The following is a 24360-nucleotide window of genomic DNA, read 5'->3' as shown; positions in this document are numbered from 1 at the left end:
AACCAACACCTAATATGCAATACTTGCAGCAACAAATAGAGCAACACATTCTACAAAAACCCGTTTGGGCAAGTTGCATACATGTAAGCAGATTGCTGCAGATTGGATTTGGCTCTCAACCAAGCTTGCAAGATGACAGAGAATTAACCTTTAAATCCATCTTCTTACCTAAAGAAGCCTTCATGCAAGGCTACTTTTTATTTGTTATTCAAGGACACACTAAATATGTCCTTGTACTGTCATCTATTACATAAGTAAAAACTATCTAAAATGTAATTATGTTAAGAAATACTTGTAAATAGTTGACTACTCATTCATATGAGTGCATGTAATATGTTCATAAATACACTGCAACCATCTCTGTTACATTTTCCACATAAAATACTTACCATAAATACTTTCTACAAATAGATCTACAGTGGAAAGCACTATAAAAATATATTTTCTATAACATTAACTTTCCTCAGCTTGTATTACATGAACACTTAATTCAAAAGAGTTTGTCCTTTTTATCTAAAGTAATTTTCATCCAACAAAGAAAATGGTCACCATAACTATTCATGTGCAGACTGTTTCTTTGGAAATATGCAGTGAAGAATGCTTAAAGTTGTGTTTCAATTTGAAAACAGAGATGAATCCAGTAGGTTTCTCAAGCACTATGCATTCTTTACTTGTATAGTCAGGATTACACTTTAAAGAAGGATTAACATTCTATCAATGCTAAGGAGATCAGAAACCACAGATAACATACAAGCTACGTGTACCTCTTGAGTGGCAAGCCACACACTTTATTAAATCAAAGATTCCAACAGCCATTCAGATTTTTAGTAAGGAGTGGAATTACTAGTCACATCATATTATAAATAAAATTTAAAACAAGGTCACAATGAAAACTTCTTAAAGAGCAGGGGAGACATTTCAGATATGATTTACTTAAATTCAAGTAAAATACACTGTTGACAAAAATGAACTTCTCTAATGGCATTTAAAAATACACAGGCTAATATCTGAATATTGAAGTCTATGTGACTGATAACTTCAAGGCTATTAACTCTTGTTTAATAAATTACAAACATGAGTATAATAAAGTGTATGTTTTTAAACCAGTAATAGAATCTTCTAAAATGCCCTTTACAAAAATCTGGCAACTGAATTTTGGGATAAAATAAAGGAACAGCCTACTTCTGTGGTATACTGTCAATAAACTATTTTCTTGCTTGTTTACCTTCTTCCGATTTTTACGATAGGGTGTCATAAATCTTTTGGTATGAACTGAAAAAATATTTCTCATATTTCATGAATATTCAGCTTACCACAAGAAAAAGAAAGCTTTTAGCCCTGAAGCCTTCTGCAAAGATAATCCAGTCAGACGGTTCATATGGAGTGACCGTGGAAAAGGTATGTTGTCAGAAAGAGGTTTATGGTCCCTAATTGTGAATCAATTTCCAGATGCTCATCTAGACAATTCATGAAGAAAATCAACCTACATCAATTTCAAGTCTCAGAGAAACAAGTCTTGAAAGTATTCATCAAACTCTTCTTCCCTGTAGAAAAATAAAAATATGTCAAAGAAAGTTCTGCTTTTGATCTGTATCTAGGAGATAAATCTTTGTATGAAAAACATTTAGCAGATTTCTGGTTAGAGTATGTCTGAATTATGTACCCGGTATAGATCACTTTGACTTATTCAATACATTCCCACACCCTTCGCATTTCCTCTTCTGTACAACAGCAGTGATTTGACTGTCAAGATTTACTTCTAAAATAGTTAACAGGACAGTAGCAGATAATACAGCAGTGGTAATGTAGCAGCTTGACAAAGGTTTCTCCTCCAGTGCTGTGTATGTGTCCTCTTATATAAAAAAGCATTCCTAGATTCACTACATAGAAGGAGATTTGACATAACTTTAAATGTCAGAGTCATTAAAACACTCAGTCTCTGCCTTTGCAGTTCTAAATGGTCACAATACCAGATAAAAGTTAACTGTGATGAACTAACCGTGATTTTTCATCTGTTTCTTGCAGAGGACCTTTCCAAAAATCAGCATCTGAAGGACCATCTTGCACATCACTGTTATCTGAATCTGTTAAAAAATTTAGAGTGCTTAAGTAATAAGTTTTGAGTGAATTTATTTATTTACTTATTTATAATAAGTAAGTAGGTAGGGGAAACTTTTCATTTTAACCCTGAGAATAAAAAAACGCTTTACTTTGAATGAAGTAAAAATTAAAACATTTTCTAGTCTTATTCAATACAGCACCAAGAAGACTCAGGTATCAGTAATTGATATTTTGGCCAAACATAGTAAAAATCATGTCAGAACACTGATCTTGATAAAACAGCAGCATAGTACTTTGTAAAATGAAAGTTTTATAATAACAACCACTTTATTACAATACAGTTGTATTACAATATAATTTGTGATATTAAATGAAAGAATTACTTTACTACTTGAATGACACATCAATGGTAATGTATCAGTGAAATTGCCAGAAAATATAGATTACATAACTGTTCCATATAAGTATACAGAAGGAGTGAAAAACAAGAAACCTGTCTCATTATCAGAAATACGTCTTGACTTACAAAAAAAACAAAACAAAACCAAACCAAAAAAACCCACCACCATTCTAAAATCTTCCAATAAAGCTTTCCACAGAGACTTTGGGCAAGATCCAAGTTTTCAGAAAACTGCTTTGGGTCTTCCTGTATCTCTATCCTGTATCCTTCCTTATCTAGGACATTCCTCAAAGTATATTGCACAGCACAGCAATAAACAGAAACATTCAGTCCTTTCTTGAGACTCTGCAGCATGAATTAGTATGACCAGAAGATGGGGCTTATTTCACCAGAAAAGAAATAGGGTACTAGAATTACTGAGATACAAAGATAACCACTGCCTAAGGAGTCACTGAGACTCTGAGCACATCCATCTGCAATGGATCTCTGAGGTACTAATGGTGATAGCTGGAAGACTTTGGTTAAAGCCTAGAATTTATTTGGCATGGTGTCTTCTCCCACTACTCTCCTATTAATTTTGTGAATTCAGTACATATTTCTATTGTTCGATGAAAGGAATTGTAGTACTCACTGTATTAGAAAAGTACTTTATTTACACAGCACATATTTACATACCTGGACCCGTGCAATTATTAACAATAATTGGGGTATTGTTGCACCATCTGCTCTTTTCTGGAACAATCTACCCCTTTATTTTTCGGACTATTTTCATTGTGTATCCAACCACACTTTTCTTCTTTCCTTAAAGATTTTCTTCCTAAAATTCGTTATATTTTCTCCAATAATTATAAGTAATTATGTTGAACCTTACTATCTCTGCTTGTTTTCAACATAGCCTTCTTACCATCTTATCAAATATTAGAACTGCCAGTGAATACAACTAATACCAACGACAAATGTATATGAAATAATACAACTTATTATAAAAACATAAAGATGCAGAAGATATTGAAATACTCTACCTTTATCAGAATTATCTGAATCTTCTGAAGAAACCTCATCTAGAAAGAAACACAAATACAATTTAAAAAATAGTAAGCTTATCTTGGTTTTATCTGTTATCTTAAAATGTTTACAAAGGATACTTCTGTTACAACAAATTACACATAAACATGTGCTCATGCATACATACTCAATTACATTCAAAAAAAGAAAGCAAACACTGAAGCAAAGCATTTCTTTTCATAAGTTCAAAGATCATCAGTTTGAGCTCAAATAAGTTATCCCAAGATCTGTGGTGTAAAAAGGTTATCTTACATTTCCAAAATGCTTTCAACTCCCCAAGGAATTAGGTACTTCAGAACCCTCTCTGGTATGCAATATCTGATTTTTGGACAATGTACAATCTAATATAATATCCAATTCTTGAACAAATTTTTGTGGCAATAAACATTTTTCAAAAGGTTCTTCCTCTCTATATAATGTAAGAAATGAATCTTTTTTTTTCAAATAAATCTTTCTCTTTAACCTAAAAAAATTATTTTTTTGACTACCCATGTTACAGTCTAGAAACAACTGCATATCTACATATTTTGCATATCTATATACATACCTATATAGGTATGGTAAAATTAACATTCCTCTCTTTTTTTTTTTTTAATAATATTGAAGTTTTAAAATTTAAATGTACCTTTATGGGTCTTTTTTTTTGACTTCTTTTTTGTTGAACGAGATAATTTTGTCTTCTTAACTTTTGGTTCTTTAGAGCTCAGTGCAGCTGTGCCTCTTTTCTTGCTTGCTTTGATTTCTTTCCTCCTTTAAAAAAAAAAAAAAGGTACATCTTCTTTGGTATATATACCCTTCAAGCAAGGGTAAATCTTAGGTATTTAATTCACTCAAACAGTTGCCATTTTTTTCTGAAGCTTATCATTAGTTAAACAAAACTACAAAAAAAATCAGCTGATGCAGAAGAATCTTAAGCCTAAGAAACTGCTGCAGACCAACAACCCATGTATTTTATTTTCCATGTGACTTATGTAGGCTTACTGTATGAATATAAGGATTTATTTCCTGCTTCTTAATCTAGAACAGTCAGGAAAATTATTTCTAAGTATGTACTACTCTGAAGCCAACTTAGAGAAAATATGCTTGACCGTGCTTTTTTTTGAATCCATGTGGTTTTACAATTTTAGTTCCAAAAAGAAACAAGACAAATCAAACAAATCTCAGTTAGTTGTCGTTCTTAATATGTGCCTACACAGCACTTTAATGAAATTGAGTATGAATTATCTTTTAAAATAAACTACCTTTTATGTATAAATCCATCTAGACACACCTTTCATTTGTGTTACTTTAAAACAGAAACAGTATTTTCCTAGCTCAAAGGTTTTCCTTTCACATGCTTTTTAGACACTTTAGCGATTAAGCCATACAACTGAGACCACTTCAAGATCCAGAAGACCATAAAACTGGAAAAGCTGTGCAATTCAAAAAGATTACAGACGATAATCAAAAACAAATCAAGTGTTAATGCACATATTTTGTAGGTTCCAAATTGAGTATTTTAGTTTTCTCTGCTATTAGAAGTGATTCTCAAAGAAGAGCAAATACTTAAATTCAGAATTTCAAAGCACTGTTTGCCTCACACGTAATAATCCTATTTTTTAACAAAGGAAAAGCTTTCCAACTCTTAAACATGGCAAAAGATAAAATAAAAGGATGGTATTTTTCGTAAACTTTCTGAAGAGAAAAATAACAATTGGGCTGAAACTAAGAAAAGCAAACTTTGGGGAAAGGAAGATTCTTCTAGTTTGGGAAGTTTTGTACTTTCATTAGCACAAAAGTACCTAAGTCTCAACAATGTGAAGCCAATGACTTTATAAGAACTCCAGAACAGAATCTACTTCAGTGTCAATTAAGTTTTTAATTGTCTAGTTGAACTTTTATCCTTATTTGCTGTTATTCATACTAGCAACATATCAATAACTCAGCCCCCATATTTTCAAAATATTTCATTACCGGTGATGAAAGTTTAGTTTGTAGGAACATTCTGGACATAGTCCTGAAAAAGAGAGAATGAGAACACCATAGCCATGTATTTGATAAGCACAACTAATAAAAACTTATTAATAAACAGATCAAATTGTTCTACAGTTATACTGAAGATCCACAAGTCTCTTACATCTTCACCAGAGACCAAGTGTTGCCACCTGGAGTGTTTTGTGCACAAAAGAAAAAACACTATTAGCTTATTTTACGTAGAAAAACTGTGTCAATTGTGCTAAGTTTAATTATCTGCTGAATATAGCAAAATGTACTGAATAAGAAAACCCCACTCAAGAGACAAGAATAGAAAAGGAAGCAAGTTAATTAAAGCTAGACTTTTTGGAAGAAAACAAAAGATGTAAAAATAACCTCAGCTGAGCTGAAGGTGTGCAAAAACTTGACTGTTCCAAAGCCCTAAAGACTCCTAAGCCACATAATGAAGCAATGAAAATTATGAACTTTCCTTGCAAGTCAGTATTGTCCAATAAACCCAGACATGCCTGTATAGAAAATAGCTTATAAATTATTCTAATTTTATGACATCATGAATTATACAGGATGAAGTGCTCAACCTGTAACAGCTTTGTCATACATAACAATAGTAGCCATTCTCAACAAATCAAGACCATTACTACCTTTAATTAATCAAACAAAATTATTTCCTATTCTACAGCTTATTTTCCACTTTTCATGAACTAGTATCATTATCATTAGGCCTCACTCTATAGCTTTTCGAGAGTAGGATACTCATCTTCTTTTAGGTTTATATATCCTTGAAGGATTGACTTACTCAATTTCACAAGTGCATTCCTCTTTTCACCGTGTTCAACATAACCAAAATTCACCTCCCAGCTCTTCAGGCCTTCTTCCTCATCACAGTGCTTATTTCCACAAGAAAACTGACCTTTAAAGACATCAGAAATAGCAAACCATGGTTCAGTGATTAACATGCATAGGCTTGGGGTTGTTATTTCCAGTTTTGCTCAGTTTTTGCTTTTGTTTTCTTTCAAAGAAAAAAAGCCCAAAACTAAAAATAAAACCTAGATTAAGGAAACAATAACTAATAATGACAAAACAATCATACTTGTCTCATATTGCATATTTGCAAAGAAAGAACAACTTAAACTTCCTTTTACATTGCATAGAGGAAGGAAGATCATAGGGGGGGGAAAAAAAAAGCCTAATCCTGAACTAGGATATATACTATGCCCTAAATGATAACTTACTTATCAGAGCATGATGGATCAGCAGGTGCAATTCAGCCGTACATCCTTAATGACATAATCTATCCAATGTACAATGAATAAACAAAACTAAGATGTCCATATTCTTATTACCTTACAAATTTACTTGATATACTAGACATACAATTTGCATTTTAGTGACTTTCCATAAACACTTTCCTTTAAGGAAAACAATACTTTAAAAAATAAATTTAATTCTGTGAAAAAGCATGCAGCAGCTTTAAATGCTTCCTTGGGCTTATTATATTAAATACAACACTAATTTTAAAACGACATACATGTAATCAATGTTGTTTACATCACTGGGTTCCCAATATTGCAGTAATAAAGACACACATATTCACTTTGCAGAGGACTAATTTGTATGCAGAGCTGGCGGTAAGGATCTATATTAATAGGCTCACAAGCAGGACTGTTTGTGAACGATTAACCTCAGAACATTCTGTTTAAGCTGCTAACTAATGGATTGGAAGTGTCCTCAGATACTTCAGTTCTGCAATTATATTCTGCCATTATAAAAAATTTTGAATTCATATATTTTCAAAATGTTTGACCCCATGAAAGGTGTGGTTATCAGGAACCTATATCATCAGGAATCATTTATACCAATTATAAAAAAAATGAAAGTCAACATGGAAAAATTTATACTATTTAAGACTTTTGGGAACTTAATCAAAGTCTGTTTTATTTTTTTTGTTTGTTTGTTTGTTTGTTTTTTCCCCTTGTCCTCTGAAAAAAATCAGTATCTTCAAATTGCTAAGGCAAGGAATGAAATGCTAGGTAAGCCAGGACTTTACTGTGTAGATCACCATAATTCTGTGACCTTATACATTTACATATATTTATGACGATCTAAATATTTTAAATGATGGTGTTTTTTGTTTTTGTTTTTTTTTTCTTCCTAGAAGATCCTTAGTCCGTACCATATATGTATACAAATGGCCAGGCTTTTCTCAACCTCTTCTTTCACGCTGCAATGCCTAAAACACATGCTCAAGCCCTGACTTGAATATATAATTCTACTGTTCATGAAGTTTTTTTCAATAGTATTTATCACTGTAGAATGTCATAAAAGCATTAAAAATATTTTTTTCAAAGAAGTAAGAGATCGTTACAATCCCCTTTCACTCATCCTAACTCTCCTTCCCCACGACCTTACAAAGAAAGGCATGTAAAACAAAGCAACCAAATGTGAATAACCCATCTCTATGTTCCCTTCTTAACATACCCCAAACCATAACTCAATCCACCAGCGGCGGTTCTCAGCACCACTATTACTGTCACAGCTAAATTAAGCACATACTCTCCTTTTTAAAATATGAATCATAATTCATTCATACATAGCTGACCAGGTTAAGGTAGGTATTAATGCTTTATTACACTTTAATTAAAGTAATTTATATTACTGACTTGTATTAGAAAATAGCAAAAGAAAGACAGTCATGTCTTTCTTAAATAACCACTTCAAACTACACTTTGCCAGAGCATCTCATACGCTAGATAACAGTGGATTCTTGCGCCCCTCAGTGGTGAGAGATACCATTTCTCAATTCTTACGTTCCAATTGTTCTACAAGCTTTATACTTTTCATTAGAAAGCTTAAAACATGTAATTCTGCACTTTCTCCTGCATTTTAAAATATAGTGTATCAGGTATTAAAAGTACAATGCATCTTTAAATTCTTTTCTCCCTCATGAAGTCACAATAATTCATAAATTATGAATTTCTCATTTAACTTTTGTTATCTTTTAAAAGTGTTCATTCAATAAGACATACAACTGTATCAAATTTAGGTACCTGTTAACATAATCTGTAGTGCTGAAAGCAACGTATGACTACAACTACCTTTAGAAACATGATGTAAAAAAAAAAACACAACAAAAAACACAACAGCATTGTATTTCTAACTTCTTGTAACGCATAATAATAAATAGAACTGTTTACAGATCTTTTCTGATCAACAGTATCACTCCACTCAATTATCTTGCATGTGCATGCATGACTCCTGAAAACTGCATAGGTGTACGAGCATTCTACCCCCAGGAACAGCAATATGTTCACATAATTTACTTGCTTGTTCAGTTACTTGAACACTCCATGCCCCTAGGCAATGAAATGAGGACCACTGTGCAAGTTCCAGTAATACAACGCTATCAACCCACGTACAGAATCAGCTAGAATAAGTTACTGATTTACAGACAGAATAGGAAGAGATGACAACCATTCTCACTGATGGTTTCAAAACCAGGTTAGCCTGAAACAGATGTCGTGTGTAGTACTTTAATTAAGAAGTTAACATGTTCCAAAACAACATTGGAAAAACTGCTAAAAAAATTATCTTTTGAGAAAAGAATTCAGAGACTTCAATTAAAGGTATCAAAGACTATTAAGTTAATGCAGAACTACTGGAGAGAAGCAGCTGAAAAATATATCCATGACATTCCACTTTACCAAATGCATTATGTTGGTGTCCATTACAAATTTGACCTTGTGAAAGTAAATTACATGTTCTCTTAATTTAGGCTGGAGAAAAGCAGGCTCAGGGGAGACCTTATTGCTCTCTATAGCTACCTGAAAGGAAGTGGTGGGGACCTAGTGGTCAGCTTCTCCTTGTAGATAAGTAGCGATAGGAGGGAATGGCCTCAAGTAGCGCCAGGGGAGGTTCAGTCAGGTTGGAAATTGGGAGAAATTTCTTCTCAGGGTGGTTAGGCATTGGAATGGGTTGCCCAGGGAGGTGATGGAGTCACTGTCCCTGGGGGTGTTTAAGGAAAGGTTGGACATGGTACTTTGGGATATGGTAATATTGGTGGTAGGGGGATGGTTGGACCAGATGATCTTGGAGGTCTTGTCCAACCTTTACGATTCTATAGAAAAAAAAAAATCTATGCAGATTAGCATGCACACCAGAGCTATGTGGAATAAAACAGTGAAGTAAACAGTTACATCAATTTATTGTCTATCACCATCTGATACACTTATCAGCATAAATTGTCAAATACTATCAAAAAAAATTATGTTGAAAAGAAACAAGAAAAGCAAAAGGCAAGGTGAAATGCAATATAAAATGAAAGAGAGCATTATTACCTTTTCCTGAAATTACTTCTTTCTCGTGTCTCCATCTAAATCCAAACTGTTATGATAAGAACCAAAATCAGTTTTGAACAGTCCATGTATTCAGTAATATAAAGCCTATTTTCAGTGACTGATGTCCTGCGTTTCATTCATTAAATTCTGGTTACTAAAATTTAATTTCTTTATCTGTTAATTAAAAGTATCTCTCTCCTTCTGCTTACCAGAAGTATCCCAACTTACTCATGCAATTCAAATTCTAGTAGATGCTGTGTTTGATAGCGAATAACTTTTTAAAATGTTTCATACCAGGCAGAAGAACAAATGGGAAATTGGGACAGACTGGCTTTATTAAATACTTCATTGTGATTTTGTCCACACTAAAAACTGAGAAGACCACTGGAATACTGAAAAGGCATATGACCACAAACCAGTGGATCACCTCTCACACCCTAAATTCTATGACAAAAGGAACAGCTAAGTTATATTTCCCTTTACATTCCCTAGAAACTGCAACTGAAGATAACCCAGCTATTGTTTTTGTTTTCCAGTAGGATCTGCTTCATCGTCTCAAAATGCCAAGTAGTCTAGTGAAAAGATCAAAGACGGAAAGGTCTGAGAACAGGTAGGAAAAACTATTTTATTTTCAAAACCTCAAAACTATTTTATTTTAAACCTCAGTGGTATACAACTTCTCCAAAAAGGGCTATTTTGTATTTTCATTTAAAATTCATGAACATGTGACAATAAGAAGATAAAATAAAATTCTTTCTCTGTAAGCAAAGCACAGAAAATGCTGAACTTCATGTTAAAAGTTAGGGGGGTGAGGGTGGGCACGATGAGGGGAGAAGGAGGGATAAGGTTTCCAAAATTAGAGAGGTAGGGGACAAATGGCTGTAAAGCCCATCTCTGGCACCTGTGTTCGAAAGCATCCTTTGGAATACAAAGCTGCCCTTGAGGCACCCAAAGACTGAACCCACACAAATGTGCATTTTCCAAGATGCAGTGACATGCATTCTGTAATATATTGGATTGGTTTAAAGGTTTTTTTTTCTTTTTTTTTTCTTATTTTAAACACTGCACAGAGCCTAGGTATCTTTTAATCCGTGTAGTCTTTATTGCCTTTTTTTTTTTTAAATAAACCATAATAATTCCTTATCTGAAGGGCATCAGTAGGGAGTTTTCATGAGAAATAATATGTCGTTCAAAGAACATTGGAAAAAATGGAGTAGCAAATGTTCTGGCTCTTAAGAACATGCCACAGACTCATAAATACTTTGCACCTTAATAACCAAAGCTGAAAAATCGAGTGGAAAAGCATCAGTACCCAAATGTTTTGTCTGTACTGATTTTTCTCAAGTCAATATATTATGTAGAGATGTCTAAGAAAACTAAAAATTTGAACACCAATATTTGACTCTTGAAATCAATCCAGTAATTTTTGAATTTGTTTTATAATATAAACAAAGTTTTCATATATACTGGTTTCTCTTTTGTAAAAACAAACAAGCAAAACAAAACAAAACAAACAAACACAGAAGATCAGGTTTCTGCTATCAGATAATTAGCTAAGGTTGGATCAGGTGGTGCTTGTACCATCTGCAATGTGGTCTAAAGTACCAGTTAAACCACTTGAGTCAAAAAAAATTAATAGTGAAAAAAAAACACAAACAAGAACTCTGCTGAGGAGTTTAATGAAAACAGAATGTAAAGCGTATTTGTAAATACAGAACCAGTAATGGAAATCAACAGTTGATCTACAGTGTTTTTCTATTCCTGTTTTAAAGGGTATTCCAATTCTGAAAAGCTTGTAATACAACTGAAAAATATTGCAAGTTTAAGATTAAATGTCAACAGTATTTTGGCATCAATTTTGCATGTGTGTGCTGCAGGCTATAATGAGTGAAATGCTTTTTTATAGTCCCTCTGCCACTTCTCCAGCCATCAAGTTATCCATGCACGCTTTTGCTACTTCAGTACCTTTATGCATTTTCTCTCACAGTCCAAACATGACCTGTTATGATATAAATCAGTTGATATCCTTCACAGAGTATTTCTGCAACAGTATCAAGAAAAAAAGAGACCACAATAATAAGAAAATAGGCAGCCAGAACCACCAACCAGAAGCCCAGTTTACTGCTTGGATGAAACCTGTCCTTATCTGCAATTCAATTTTTGCCCATCACTATTCCACCAACTAATGGAAAATGACGGAGAGCAAAAAAGGCTAAGAAGAAACCAATAAAATAAAAATGAAGCAACAACTTAAGTCCTCTAACTAAACCAAAATACTAGGAACAGATTAAACTACATAGAAAAATTAAAAATTAGGGTAGGTTCATCAATAGTCAGCCTGCAAAACGAAGGAAAGCAGAAGCAGTTATTCTGTCTCACCTTCCTCGTTAAATCAGTTCAGGAAGATACTAAATGAGCTATTTCTCTACCTTCAAGGTAGACCAAGACTCAGTCGAGCAACTCCAAAATGTTTTTTATGGGACTATCAAATGGCTAACTTATGAAGAAATGATAGTTTAAAAAAATGTGAAAGATCTTTTAATATCCATAAAGAGTAAAATTCTCAATCGAATACAGACTGCTTTCATAATATTTATTAGCTGCAGCAACAACTAACATGTCCACAGTGACATCTTTCAGAAAAGAAGAAAGGTATAAATTTAAACAAAACTGTGGAAAAATACCACAGATATTTTAAATATTTTTCTTTTCACAGAAAAACCTTCTATACTGACAAAAGTGAGCATATTAACATTACCAAGTGGAAGACAAGTTGGCCTAGAAATCTGAAAAAGGTCTGGGAAAAAAAAAAAAAGAAAACACAGCAAAAGAATAAAATATTCTGTTTAATGACCAGGTGTCAGATGGATTTCATTTTTTAGCAAATGGCAGACATTTCCAATCTGTTGAGCTACAAAACAAAGCAGAGACAGCAAATAAGAATCCTTCTGGAAAAATACAAAGGCTAAGGAAACAGAACATTTCTAGTCTAATGCCTAACAAAGTAAAACTTATATGCAGAGCACTCTCGCACTCTCCCTTACTGCACAGCAAAATTGACAATAGAGCTAAAATATCTGACAATACACAGATGGTCATTTATCAGCCTCAAAGCTTGCAGACAAGATGCACAGAGGTACAAAGACAACCTTGACCTCAAGTAACTGATCTAGGGAAATGTAACGAGTAGCAGACACACCATAGGCAAAAGTTGTCAAAGCACACTTATCCAATGTCTACAAGCAGCCTCATACCAGAAGACCACCTTGGCATTGCTCAGTAAAATTAAAAGCAAAGGAAATGATGACATGCAAAGAAAAAAAATAATGTAACCCTCTGTGTGCAACGCAAAGTTCATTGTTGATGCAGCAAACTGTGAGAGTTGCACCATTAAAAAAAGACCTTGGTGTTCAGTTGTCACTCTGCCAGAGATGTTTCCTTATTCAGTGCACCTTCATGGTAACAAGGTAAGATGCAGATGAGGAGGAATGGGCTTCTTCCTCATTGAATATAAGCTTTGGTCTTTCTCTTTTTCTCCATGTTTAGGTTACTAAAAACTGGCTATGAACTTCTATTATTGACTGCAGGTGTGTAATTTTAGGAAGAACTAATTTGAGAAAAGCTAACTAAATTTGATAAAAGCTCACCTACACCCCCCAAAGAAGCACAGAGAGACAGTGGCAGTAAAAAGAATTCAAATAATACCCTGCCCCCTGCTGCTTCAAGACCCGTGACAGGAGCCAGCTGGCCATCAAAGGTGCACCTCCACAACCCCAGAGGGGTACAGAAGCACAACATTGGTTAGGAACCCAAGGTACCAACTCCAGAGGAATGAACTGCCAGGGCTGTCCAGGCAGAACCATTAGCCCCATTGTCCAGGCGTGAAACCCATCATAATGGCCCATCAGGAACAGCTCTCTGGATCACCTTTCAGATGGAGGGGTGAGACACAACATGGCACACAAGGGAAAAGCTTTCTGGGACTGCACAGGATTTATTACAGGACATTTAGGGAATGAACCAAGGCAGAGAGGGACTCTGAGAGCTTTGGGGAAGAAAAAGTGCAGAGTAATAGAAAGGTAAGGAGCAGGATGATGCCATGGGTACTGTCTTTGTGTGAGTGCTCTGTGCTCATGTCTGCAATCTGTGTGGGTGATCCTGTATGTACATTGTATGTACATAATAATAATAACTATGATTATTATACACTTACATGGGTGTACATGTGCTCTGTGTGGGTGCCTACGAGGAATACATTTTCAGCCTCATTACTGGTTGGAACTGGGTGCAGGGAGCTGCAGCAGCCTTGCCCCTTACATGCTGTTGGGCCCAGCAATTCCTTTAACAAAGAATATCAACTTAATGAAGCTGTACACAAGAGATATGAGGCTTCTTATTGTTTGCTTTTTGAGCTTCTTGTCATTGGTAAGATGGTCTGCTGATTTTTCAGACCTCAGCAGGGTGCTTCCCACGAAAATGATACTTACCATTATCCACTATTTAGGAAAACTGAGTTCATTTTCTCAGAAGAAATGTTCTAAATGAGATCTTAACTACAATCTCTATGCGTAGGTCTGTAGAAGAATTAGCTGGCTAGAAGATTTTGTCTCATAGAAAAACAATTATACGTGTGAAAAGACAGATGACTATGTATGGGCAAGTCTCAAACTATGTTTTTTGATAAAAGCTTTTTATAGATAGATAGATAAAAACAGACACACACACAAACTCATTGCCAAGTTTAGCGCCACCTAACAGCATATAAAGAAGCATCATCAACTATAAAACAAAAGATTGACCAGCTTAGAAGCTTGCCATCCACCCTACACCTCTCATAGCACCAACACTGCAGAACAGAAGGCATGAGGGGCTAAACATAACTGCCTCCAGTTTCTGGAAAACAGAAAAAGAATCAAGGCAGAAAAAATCTGAAAGCACAGGCTGCATTCCATTGGTGTGAACGGGAACTGATCAGCAGCCTATTTCTGACTCCCAAGAAAAAAACTTGCTTTTGGCATCCTTCTGTACCAAGCATGGGCATGGATAAATCAATAATCAAGAATGAACTGGAGAAAGGACTCTTGCATAGTCAGAACATATCTGAGGACAGAAAGCATAACCTAATAAAGAGAACAAATTACCTGACGTATCACTTATGCTGAAATGGCAGTTCCAAAAATATAGGTAATGACTTACTAGCATAAACAGGAATTCAGAGTGACCTCAAAGTTAGGACAGTCACATTTGAAGTCTGACAAGGGAATACTGTTCACACAACACACACACAAAAATAGGAAACTGGGGCAAAACAGTTTCCCACAAAAGATAGCAAGCATATGGAAACTTGGCACAGTAAGGAAAGAAACGAAATCTGTAAGCATGCTCAAGGGAAACTCAGGTTGGGGCGGGGGTGGGGACAGGATATAGAGGGATATGAAACTGTAGGAAAATAAAATAATTTAATTTTGTATTTTTCTGTTTAATCATCTTTAGAAGGCTGTCCTCTTTTCTGCCTAATACTAGAGTTTAAGCCCAGTCCTTGCAAATATTTACCAGTGAGTGTAATTTTCAATACTATAAATAGTCTCATAGAACTTTATATAGACACTGTTCGCAGGGCTGGGTTGTTACTGTGTGCTAACAACACTAATAGGCATTTGAGCTCAGCAACACTTTGCAAAATTACAATACAAAATTCACATACTCTTTTTGACTAAAAGGTTAGTCAAAAACTTGGAAACAACACAGACTGTTTTGGCTAAGAAGGAAAACTGGTCTTGGAATTTGTTTGGTTCTCTTAAGAAATTTTATTTATTTACAAGAAAAATACAAATCTTGTTTCCATAAACAGAAAAGAAGAACCAGCGACAGATACTGCTTTAGAACAAGCATATCCAAAATTGTTTCAGCCACCCTTCAAGTACAAAACTATCTCTTTTTAGACTTTTTTTTTAAACAGTAACATTCCCAAGTTTTTTTTTAGGCTTCATCAAATGCTTTTCTCTAGACAAACCCCTCTAGCCTTCTCTCCCCAGCCTCTCTGCATTTTGTGCCTTTCTTACACACAATGTACCTCTTCATAAAACCCCATCTGAGAGAAATGCTTCTATTCCCACAGAAGCACATTTTTGGGGCAGTGACAATGCTTGGATTCAAAACTGCTGCTGCTTATTAAATAACCTGACAGTTTCTCTCAACTCTCTTTCTAGGGAAGGGGTACTAACAATCTGGTTTCACAACATATATAGTGTTGTAAGAAAAAAAAAGGCATACTTTAAAACCAAGATGATTTACAATAATGAAACGTACCTTATTCTCTTTATATCTACTGAGATCTGCTATACAGTATTCTTTGAATAATTTATCATAATACTTCTTTGCAAGTCTCTTCTCCCTGTAAAAAAAATGTATTATTTTTATTAAATATAGAACATAATACTATTTATTTTACATTTTAATGACATTAACCAGACAAAGACGTTTTGTTTCATCTGAAGAACACAAGTTGTAGAGCTAGAAATGCAACAGAAATACACTCTTTGAGATAAGAGGCAATTTCCACAAAAGCAGGAAAATGCATCTAAAATATATCTACAAAATCACAAATTAAAGTGTGTTTTTTTTTTTTTTTTTAAGAAAGGATTCCTTCAGGATTTTCAGAACAGTCATCTCAGAGAATGCACAAATATTTTTTCCTTCTTTCTGTCACCAATTCATTTTGCCACTAAGTCATATTACTAAACCTCTTAAAGGTCTTTCATTTCTAAATGCATTAAAGATCAAAGAATGATCACTAAGTATGAACAGTAATTCTTAATAAATAGGGGATACCACAAATTTAGTACAAAGTGATCTAAAAATACTATGTTTTATATAATAGTTCCAGGTACCAATTCATATCTGCTTCATCATCTTCATTCCACAGGAATCTATGGTTTTCTCTTATAATATCAAGATCCGTCTTGTCATTTGCTCTGTAAAAGAACGCAATTTTATTTTAGTACGATATAATGTTAACATGAAAAGTCAGTCACATAGTAATTTGGTAAACATCAGTATTCATCGTTTTTATCTCTACCTCACTGTATAAAGGAATTACTATGGAATAAAACTATTAAAAAATGTATTACTCCCTGGTATACCATTTCCCAAATGAAAAATCCACAGTAGTAAATGGTCACTGAAACTGTGGATGACATCATTCTGTCTGAAAATTCTTTTTTTTGAAGACAGTTATGGATAGCTCTAAAGAAGGATATCATTATTCTGGACAATGGATAGCAACTTTGAAGATGTGAAAAATGTTCCAGACTGATACTTTGAAGGTACTGCCAGATTTTTCTCAACACACCTTCAATTAATGCTCACCTGTCATCTTTCCTTTTATATAACAAAACAGGAATTAATTCAGCTCATGGTAAGTTCTTTTATAAAAACAATGGAAAATGAAACAAGGCAAGTTTGTGCTCCAGATATTTGCAATGACTATCGTTACTACTTGTGACCAAAATAATCAGTAGCTTGATACACACACACATCCCTCTCTTCCCCCTAAGATACAGTTTAACAGCTTTGTGTAACAAGGAGGTTCTGAGGACATCAGGGGAATGACTGCTAACGGTTCTTACCCAGAACGTCGGAAATCCTCCTTTTTGCCACCATAGTATAAAATGTAGTCATTCACAAACTTTTTATGTCTTTCATACTGAATAAAGCAATTAAGGATTCTGTTTCAGTATTTAAATTATTTTACTGTTAGTTTAAAACAAAAATAATAATAAAAATGTTTTATATACTTAGCAGAAAGATTTTTTTTCTCAAAAACTTTCTGGTAATTTCCAGAAAGGAAGGAATTAATTAGCAACTTTTACCTAATAACCTCTTATAGAAGCTACCTTCCAAATACTGAACTTCAAGGCAATTTCATCTTTAAAACCTCAACCAGCTGCCAGAAGTTTATAAAATTGTCTCTCTTCTCCAAAAATGCTCTATAAGCATATATATAGAAGCTAGTTTAAATCTTCAGCTGTAATTCAGAACACAGCTTCTTAGTACTACTGTTTTGGTTTAAAACACATAATATAAATATTTGCATCCTCAGTAAGTTTGCAGATGACAAGTTGGGGTAAGCGTCTCTCTGACAGAGGGTAGGAAGGCCCTGCAGAGAGACCTGGACAGGCTGGGTCGACGGGCAGCCAGCAGGACCAGGGAGGTGATTGCTCCCCTGTACTCTGCTCTGGTGTGGCCGCACCTCGAGTACTGTGTTCAGAATGGGCATTTGTGAAGCAAACACAGAAGGTTTAACTGGCACAATTAAACACATTAAATACAACATACAATCTTGTATTAGTATTTGAGTCACTGAGTTAAAATTACGGGACAGTAAAGGTCTTAAATAGGCACCACTCAAAAACACTAGCAGAAATGTATGAGTCTCTACACAATGAGTTTTGCAGTTACTCTAGAAAATCAGGGCTTCTCTGTGAATAACGACTGTCCACAACATCAGGGGGACTGATTAACATATGTCTCCTTTACAAGCATGAGACGGTTTACAAAAAGAACCTAATTTGAAGAACTACTCAGTGTCTGATGCTGCACTGTCAACTGCTGCAATAACCAAGATATCCAAGTATTTCAGCAAAACAGATAACCTCTGCCCCATTGTCAAACTTGAAGAAAAATTAAATAGAAGGATACAGCATCCATCGCTATCAAGTGAAATCTTCTTTTTCTTGCTTCTTCCCTGTTAATAACAAATACGTTTGAGTGAAAGTTACCTTTACATTAAGGAAAAAAGCCTCACAAGAGCATCAGATTAAAGATACCTATCCCATTCTTCAGCTGCAAATTGTCTGTGAGCCACATTGCCTTCTTTTGCTTTTTGGAATGGCTTTACCAGAAGGCTTTCTTCCTTTGTGCTACGGATAAGGGAGAAAAAAAGGGAGAAATGTTAGTCAAAAACTTTCCATAAGCAATAGCATTTCCATATCCAAACTTTGCACTAACTCCAGTAACAAAACCTGCTATGCTAGTTTCTACGGTTTCTGTCTATTTAACTCTACATTTCAAGCCCTTTATAGATCTAGGCTTCACAGCCCAGTAGAAAAAGGAAGGACAATATGTTCACTGAATAAGAGAGACTGTTAATAACACTATCCCATCCTTTCATGCTAATGTCTCAACACCTCATTAAACAGTTCTGCCTCTCTTAGTGCAAGCATGGTAATTTAAAACTTATTTAAGTACTGTCTTGTGAACCATACATGTCAGTGGCCAGCTAAAAATACATTCAAATTTAACAAAGTAATAAAAGTTAAATATAAAGTGATACACTTCAGCTTAGTAAAAGGTATATTTAGTTAGTTAGTTTCATTCCTCAGTAGAGGTGAAGAAAAAAAGATTTTTCCATAATTACCAGCTGGCTGAAAGAAAGGAAGTCAGAAACCTGTAGCCAGTTGGCCAGGGAATTTATGTTTCAAGCTATGGGACTCTAGAAACTAAGCATATCATTTGCTCAAAAGCATCTGTAGGCACAAAATTCCCATAAGGAGATTCCATAAAACAGCAATACAGAAAAAGCTTAAGACTACTATTTTCCTTAAAGTGAAAATAATATCATCATAGAGTAAGAAAAAGATATTCACATATGCAGTGAACCCACATTAGAGTCCTACTGGGAATCAGCAGCAGTGTGCCAGAACAAGGGTAGCAATGATATTTTTGAAAGGCTCCTGATGGCTAGTTCCACCTAGGAAGCAGAATGGCGTAATGTGTAATGGCCTTTTAAAGAAAATCAAAACTGAACAAAACTAGTCACTGTTTTACTGGAGAACAGCCATATTTATAAAATAAATGCCTTCTATTATTCCAATGATTAAAACACTGACTTTTTCCCAGAATGTAAACACTAGAAAACCATTCCTTCAATTTCATTACAAAGGAAAATATGCAAGAGTCCTAGGAAAGTTTCCAGAAAGCCTTCTTAAAGTCTAATAACAAAGCAAGGAAGAGACAGGAAAAGGTATGAAAAATGTATGTATAATGTAGGCAAAATGTTTAGTACGGTGCAGAAAGTGTCCAAGGATTACGGTGCCAAAGCAAAATAAATACATAAATTAAAAAAATCTTAATGATATAATAAGATCAGACTACAAAATTCAAGTTCACTAATTCTGCAAACCAATGGAAGAATTGGCAAAATGGTCTCAAATAAGAGATATGTAGTTACATTTCAAGGATTGAGTACCAATTAATTCACCAATGCAATTCCCAGGTCTCTTCATAAATTAAACGACTGTAGTGGTTTAAACTTGGTAGGCAGCCAAGTACCACACAGCCACTTCCTCACTTCCTGCCCAGTGGGATGGGGGAGAGAACAGGAAAGATAAAAGTGAGAAAACTCATGAGTTGAGATAAAGACAGCTTAGTAAGCTTAGTAAGTGAAGCAAAAGGTGAGTATGCAAGCAAAGCAAAGTAAGGAATTCATTCACTGCTTCCCATCAGCAGGCAGATGTTTATCCACTTCCAGGAAAGCAGAGCTCCAGCAAGCATAATGGTTACTTGGGAAGACACGTGTCATATCGCCAAACATCCTCCCTTCTTCCTTCTTCCACCCAACTTTTATAGCTGAGCATGACATCATATGGTATGGGACATCCCTTTGGTCAGCTGGGGTAAGCTGTCCTGGCTGCATCCCTTCCCAGCTGCTGGTGCACCCCCAGCCTCCTCACTGGTAGGGCAGCATGAGAAGCAGAAAAGACCTTGCCTCCGTATGCAAGCACTGCTCTGCAACAACTAAAACGTGTTTTCAGCACTAATTTCTAAGCACTATATCCAACACACAGCACCATATGAAGAAAATTAACTATTCCAATGAAAAAAAGCAAAATAATAAACAAGTAGCAGCAGTTCTTCACTTCCTCCAAGCAGGTGTTTTATATCTACAAAGCCTGCTGCTACTTGGCCTCTCTTGCCTCGCTCTCCTAGCAGTTTCACGTTTCCTGATGGATCACAGTGAAGTGAAGGGAGCAGCCAAACTCCAGCAGTTCATGCTAATGCTCAGAAAAATGAAACACACTGCTCCAAGAACCGAGAGGCACATAGACACCAGATGGACATGGCAGAACAGATTTTAATCAGTTGTCCCTGGGAGACAACATGCTTTGGCAAGCTTGGTGTGAGGAAATGCTGGAATCTGAGGTTGATTTTTCAAAAATCAGTTCGACACCAGACTTCACATACCACAGCATACTTTTCTACACAGTAATAGACCATTACAGTACACAACACACAATGTAAAGTATTAATTCTGTACTACATTACCTTTTAGTCTTTTGCACAGACTTCTCTCCATTCTCCTCATCACTGAAATCAGAATCATAGCCGCCATGGCCACGCACCTGGAAATAAATAAATGACAATGCAGTCAATATAGCTGCTAGAATAATACGGATACGGCATAACTAGAAATCAGTACTGTGCATCATGAATAAATAAAAGACACTGAGCACACAATCAAGTGCAAATTCTCACATACGTTTAAACCAAATCATATGCAACATACAAAGCAGAAAATTTTCTAAATAACATAGGACAAAAAGTATGGTTTCTCACAGACACTGTCAACCTGTCAAAAATCGCTATATAAATAATTTATATACAGGTGTTCCCATACTTAATCTCAACAGATGCAGATAAAAAAGATGCTAAAACACTTTTGGTATTTACTTTCAAACAATCTCTCTTATACAGAAAAGGTGAGTATTTTCCCCAAGAGCTACTCTTTCAGAAAGCTGGAGGACAGAAAATGACGTGCCTACATTAAAAATAATGAACAAGGATGAGCAAAAATTTTACTTGGGCTGTGGTACAACATTTGAGATTGTTAGATCTTATATAAATATCTGGAAAGCTGATTGAAATGATTATCTAAATACAAAATAAGATGCCTACAAAAACATACAGTTTAATCGGCACAACATTCATACCACGAAATTAAATATTTTTTCCCACACATTTTTGGACCATTATTACTTATTATGTTATTAAACAATAATAATAATCCCATATCTTAATGCCATCAAAATGAACAAGCACTAGCTAAAGCCCAAATCTGTCACCTCCATTTTTCAGCATACAGTTACATATGCAGTTCTCTCAGTGGAAGCATTGGCTTCAGTCGATCCCACCTCCTCTCTCTCACTCATCATCTCATATCTTCCTTCTAGCTGTCCAGCTGCAAAGTGTTCTAAAACTACACGAGCCAGATCAAACCACTCATCCAAGTTACAACAAATGATCTCATAAAAAGTTCAAAGATAAATTCAGGGTGAAGAAAACCAACCACCCCTGACTGATGTCCCAATACTTTCAGACCAATCCTTCTCTGAAGGCACAGTACGGCACCAGTACTGTGGTGTGTATACCAGTCCTTGTGTGCACAGACAAGTACTGCACCAAAGCTGTGTTCATGCATCAGCAGCTCCAGCAGCACTGAAGGCACTCATGGAGACCCAGACTGAACAATTACTGCCTGCCCTGCATGCCTCAGGACGGTACCAAGATGACCTGGCTTTTAGGTAAGACATAAAAATGGACTTCAACAAAGAATCTCATGAATATTTCTGTTTTGGAAGGAGAGTGTAAACAGACACCTGCTTAACATGAAATTTCAAGACTGATTTCCCCCCTACCCCACAAACAAACAAACAAACCCAATCCAGAATACATAAAATTTATTTCATATTTAACTGTAGTAAAAGACAGGCAGATAACAAAGCTTTGTGTCCAAACTAAGAGATTTTAAAAGATGCATATGTAAGTATGGTCATGCAAAACTGTCAAGAAAATTTAAAGTAACTACTTTCACTATTTGATAAACCCTCTCATATCATGGCTGCTTTCGTATTTTTTTTTTCAAAACCTAAGTATGCCTTTAGTAAATAAGTAACTATCAAACATTTTATCAAAGCATGAATCTGAAAATTACATAACTTATTTGAGTATTTTATCTTCTGCACCGATGTTGGACTTTTTTTTTTTTTTTCCAAACACCATTACAAACTAAAACCACAAAAGTAAAACAAGTACTAAAACAAGTGTACTTTGGGATACACTTAAATCACTGACAGTTAAGTAATCCCAACATCTTGGATTCACTTATTGCAAAGCACCAACTAAATTAGAGCTCCTATAAACTAGCAATTTACACACAGTAAATTTACTAACACTGCTCGTGACTGACAGCAGACAGGCAATGTCAACTGTTGATGTCAACACATGGTACTGTGGACTCCACAGCACTGCATTTGCAGGAGGCATTGGCATCCAGAAAAGGGTGCAAACCCTTTAACCCTCTTTTAACCCTTTTCACTGAGGTAAAGGCACACTAGTAAAATGGGCACATCTAGAACTGTTCATGTTGACTCCTGACTTACACCTGAACTGAAAATGTAAAAAAAAAAAAAAAAAGGCAACACAGTCCTACACACAAAATCCCAAGTCGTGGCCCCTCATCGCACAGCTCCTGTCGCAGGCATCACTCAGCCTTCCCTCTACCTGCCCAGCTCACAGGGCTGTGCTCCTGTCTGTGCCCAGCCCCAGGCAGGCCCCAGTGCTCCTTTTGGCACACACAAACTGCTCTGGGAATGCCTAAAGGGAGCCCAGGATCCAGGAGAGAGCTGCAAGGAGCTGAAGGCTGGAAACTGACAGGAAACTGAGCGCAACAGACAAGGATCCGAATGCCTCAGTGCTAAGTGCTCCTGCACCTTCCTGTCATCTTCCAGGCTTTGCTGGGACTTTGCAACCTCCACTTGGGTGGAAAAAAATTGACAGGACGTTCAATTAGCTTCACAAAAAAACGATTATGAAATGTGTTTGCACATACTGCATGGTGAACGCTCCTAACAAAGAGAAAAGCCACAAAGTACAGTCTCTTTGCAAAGGATTGTATTAAAACTCTCAAACTAAAAAAAAAAAAAAAAGAAAAAAAAAGAAAAAAAAAAGTAAAAGGTAAATAACAGCAAGCAGGCTACGGCAGTGGGGCTCAGAGGTTTGTGGGGTTCCGCCGTGAAAAATGACACTGAGGGAAGGCCTGGGTTGGTCGTAGGCAACTTCCAAAGCCACTTTCACGCCCTAAAAGCTTCCCTTCCCTTCCCTTCCCTTCCCTTCCCTTCCCTTCCCTTCCCTTCCCTTCCCTTCCACAGCCGCCCAGCAGGCCGCGGGCCCCGCAAGGGCACAGCCCCCGCCGCCGTGCGGCCCGCGGCCTGCCCGCCGCCTGCCCCTACCCGGGGCCTTCCCCGCGGCGCCGCCGCCCGCCCCCTCCCCGCGTCCCTCCCTCCCTCCGTGGCCCCACTCACGGCGGCGCCGAGGCGCAGCTGCTGGGGCACCATGGCGGCGGCGGCGGCCGGCCGGGGCCGCGGACGAGGGCCGGGCCGCGGGCCCCTCCCGGAAACCGGGGCCAGAGGCGGAGCGGGGCCGCGCCGGGAGCTGCCTGCGCTCGGCGGAGGGGCGCCGAGGGGCTCG

General features: G+C 36.2%; 1 protein-coding gene and 1 long non-coding RNA gene across 5 annotated transcripts; both read right to left on the bottom strand.

Annotated features, from left to right (window-relative positions):
* Positions 1-771: 771 nt before the first annotated feature.
* Positions 772-24353, bottom strand: LOC121073053 (protein FRA10AC1). Of its 4 annotated transcripts, none has more exons than XM_040563606.1 (14): positions 24195-24353; positions 21160-21236; positions 18663-18755; positions 18535-18580; positions 17463-17539; positions 16725-16808; positions 16144-16228; positions 9835-9880; positions 6297-6410; positions 5480-5522; positions 4152-4276; positions 3484-3522; positions 2000-2084; positions 772-1544 (listed from the first exon to the last, which is right to left on the bottom strand). In XM_040563606.1, exons 1-14 carry the CDS (start codon positions 24225-24227, stop codon positions 1502-1504), a joined length of 990 nt encoding a protein of 329 aa, XP_040419540.1. In that variant the 5' UTR covers positions 24228-24353; the 3' UTR covers positions 772-1501. The 4 variants fall into 4 exon arrangements, with proteins under 4 accessions (XP_040419540.1, XP_040419539.1, XP_040419537.1 ...); XM_040563605.1 differs by having other exon boundaries at positions 2000-2087; positions 24195-24320; XM_040563603.1 differs by lacking the exon at positions 24195-24353 and adding an exon at positions 23065-23172 and having other exon boundaries at positions 2000-2087.
* LOC121073056 lies at positions 11498-16134 on the bottom strand. The gene is made up of 2 exons (XR_005821497.1): positions 14048-16134; positions 11498-12745 (listed from the first exon to the last, which is right to left on the bottom strand). It is a non-coding gene; the product is annotated as an uncharacterized LOC121073056 (long non-coding RNA).
* Positions 24354-24360: the final 7 nt, after the last annotated feature.

This window comes from Cygnus olor, chromosome 7, assembly GCF_009769625.2.
Source record: "Cygnus olor isolate bCygOlo1 chromosome 7, bCygOlo1.pri.v2, whole genome shotgun sequence".
Classification (NCBI taxonomy): Eukaryota; Metazoa; Chordata; class Aves; order Anseriformes; family Anatidae; genus Cygnus; species Cygnus olor.
Note: the sequence above shows the minus strand (reverse complement) of the source record. Positions and strands in the feature narration are given on the sequence as shown.

Bases quoted from the DNA above. Each gene is read 5' to 3' on its own strand.
- LOC121073053 (XM_040563603.1), bottom strand. From the start codon at position 23,163: ATGCCAATGCCTCCTGCAAATGCAGTGCTGTGGAGTCCACAGTACCAT. The intron at 17,540-18,534 runs GTATCCTTCTAT...TGCTTTATTCAG, and splicing joins ACTTGATAGCGATGGATGCT to TATGAAAGACATAAAAAGTT. The intron at 4,277-5,479 runs GTAATGAAATAT...TTTTTTTTAAAG, and splicing joins AAACTAAACTTTCATCACCG to GAGGAAAGAAATCAAAGCAA.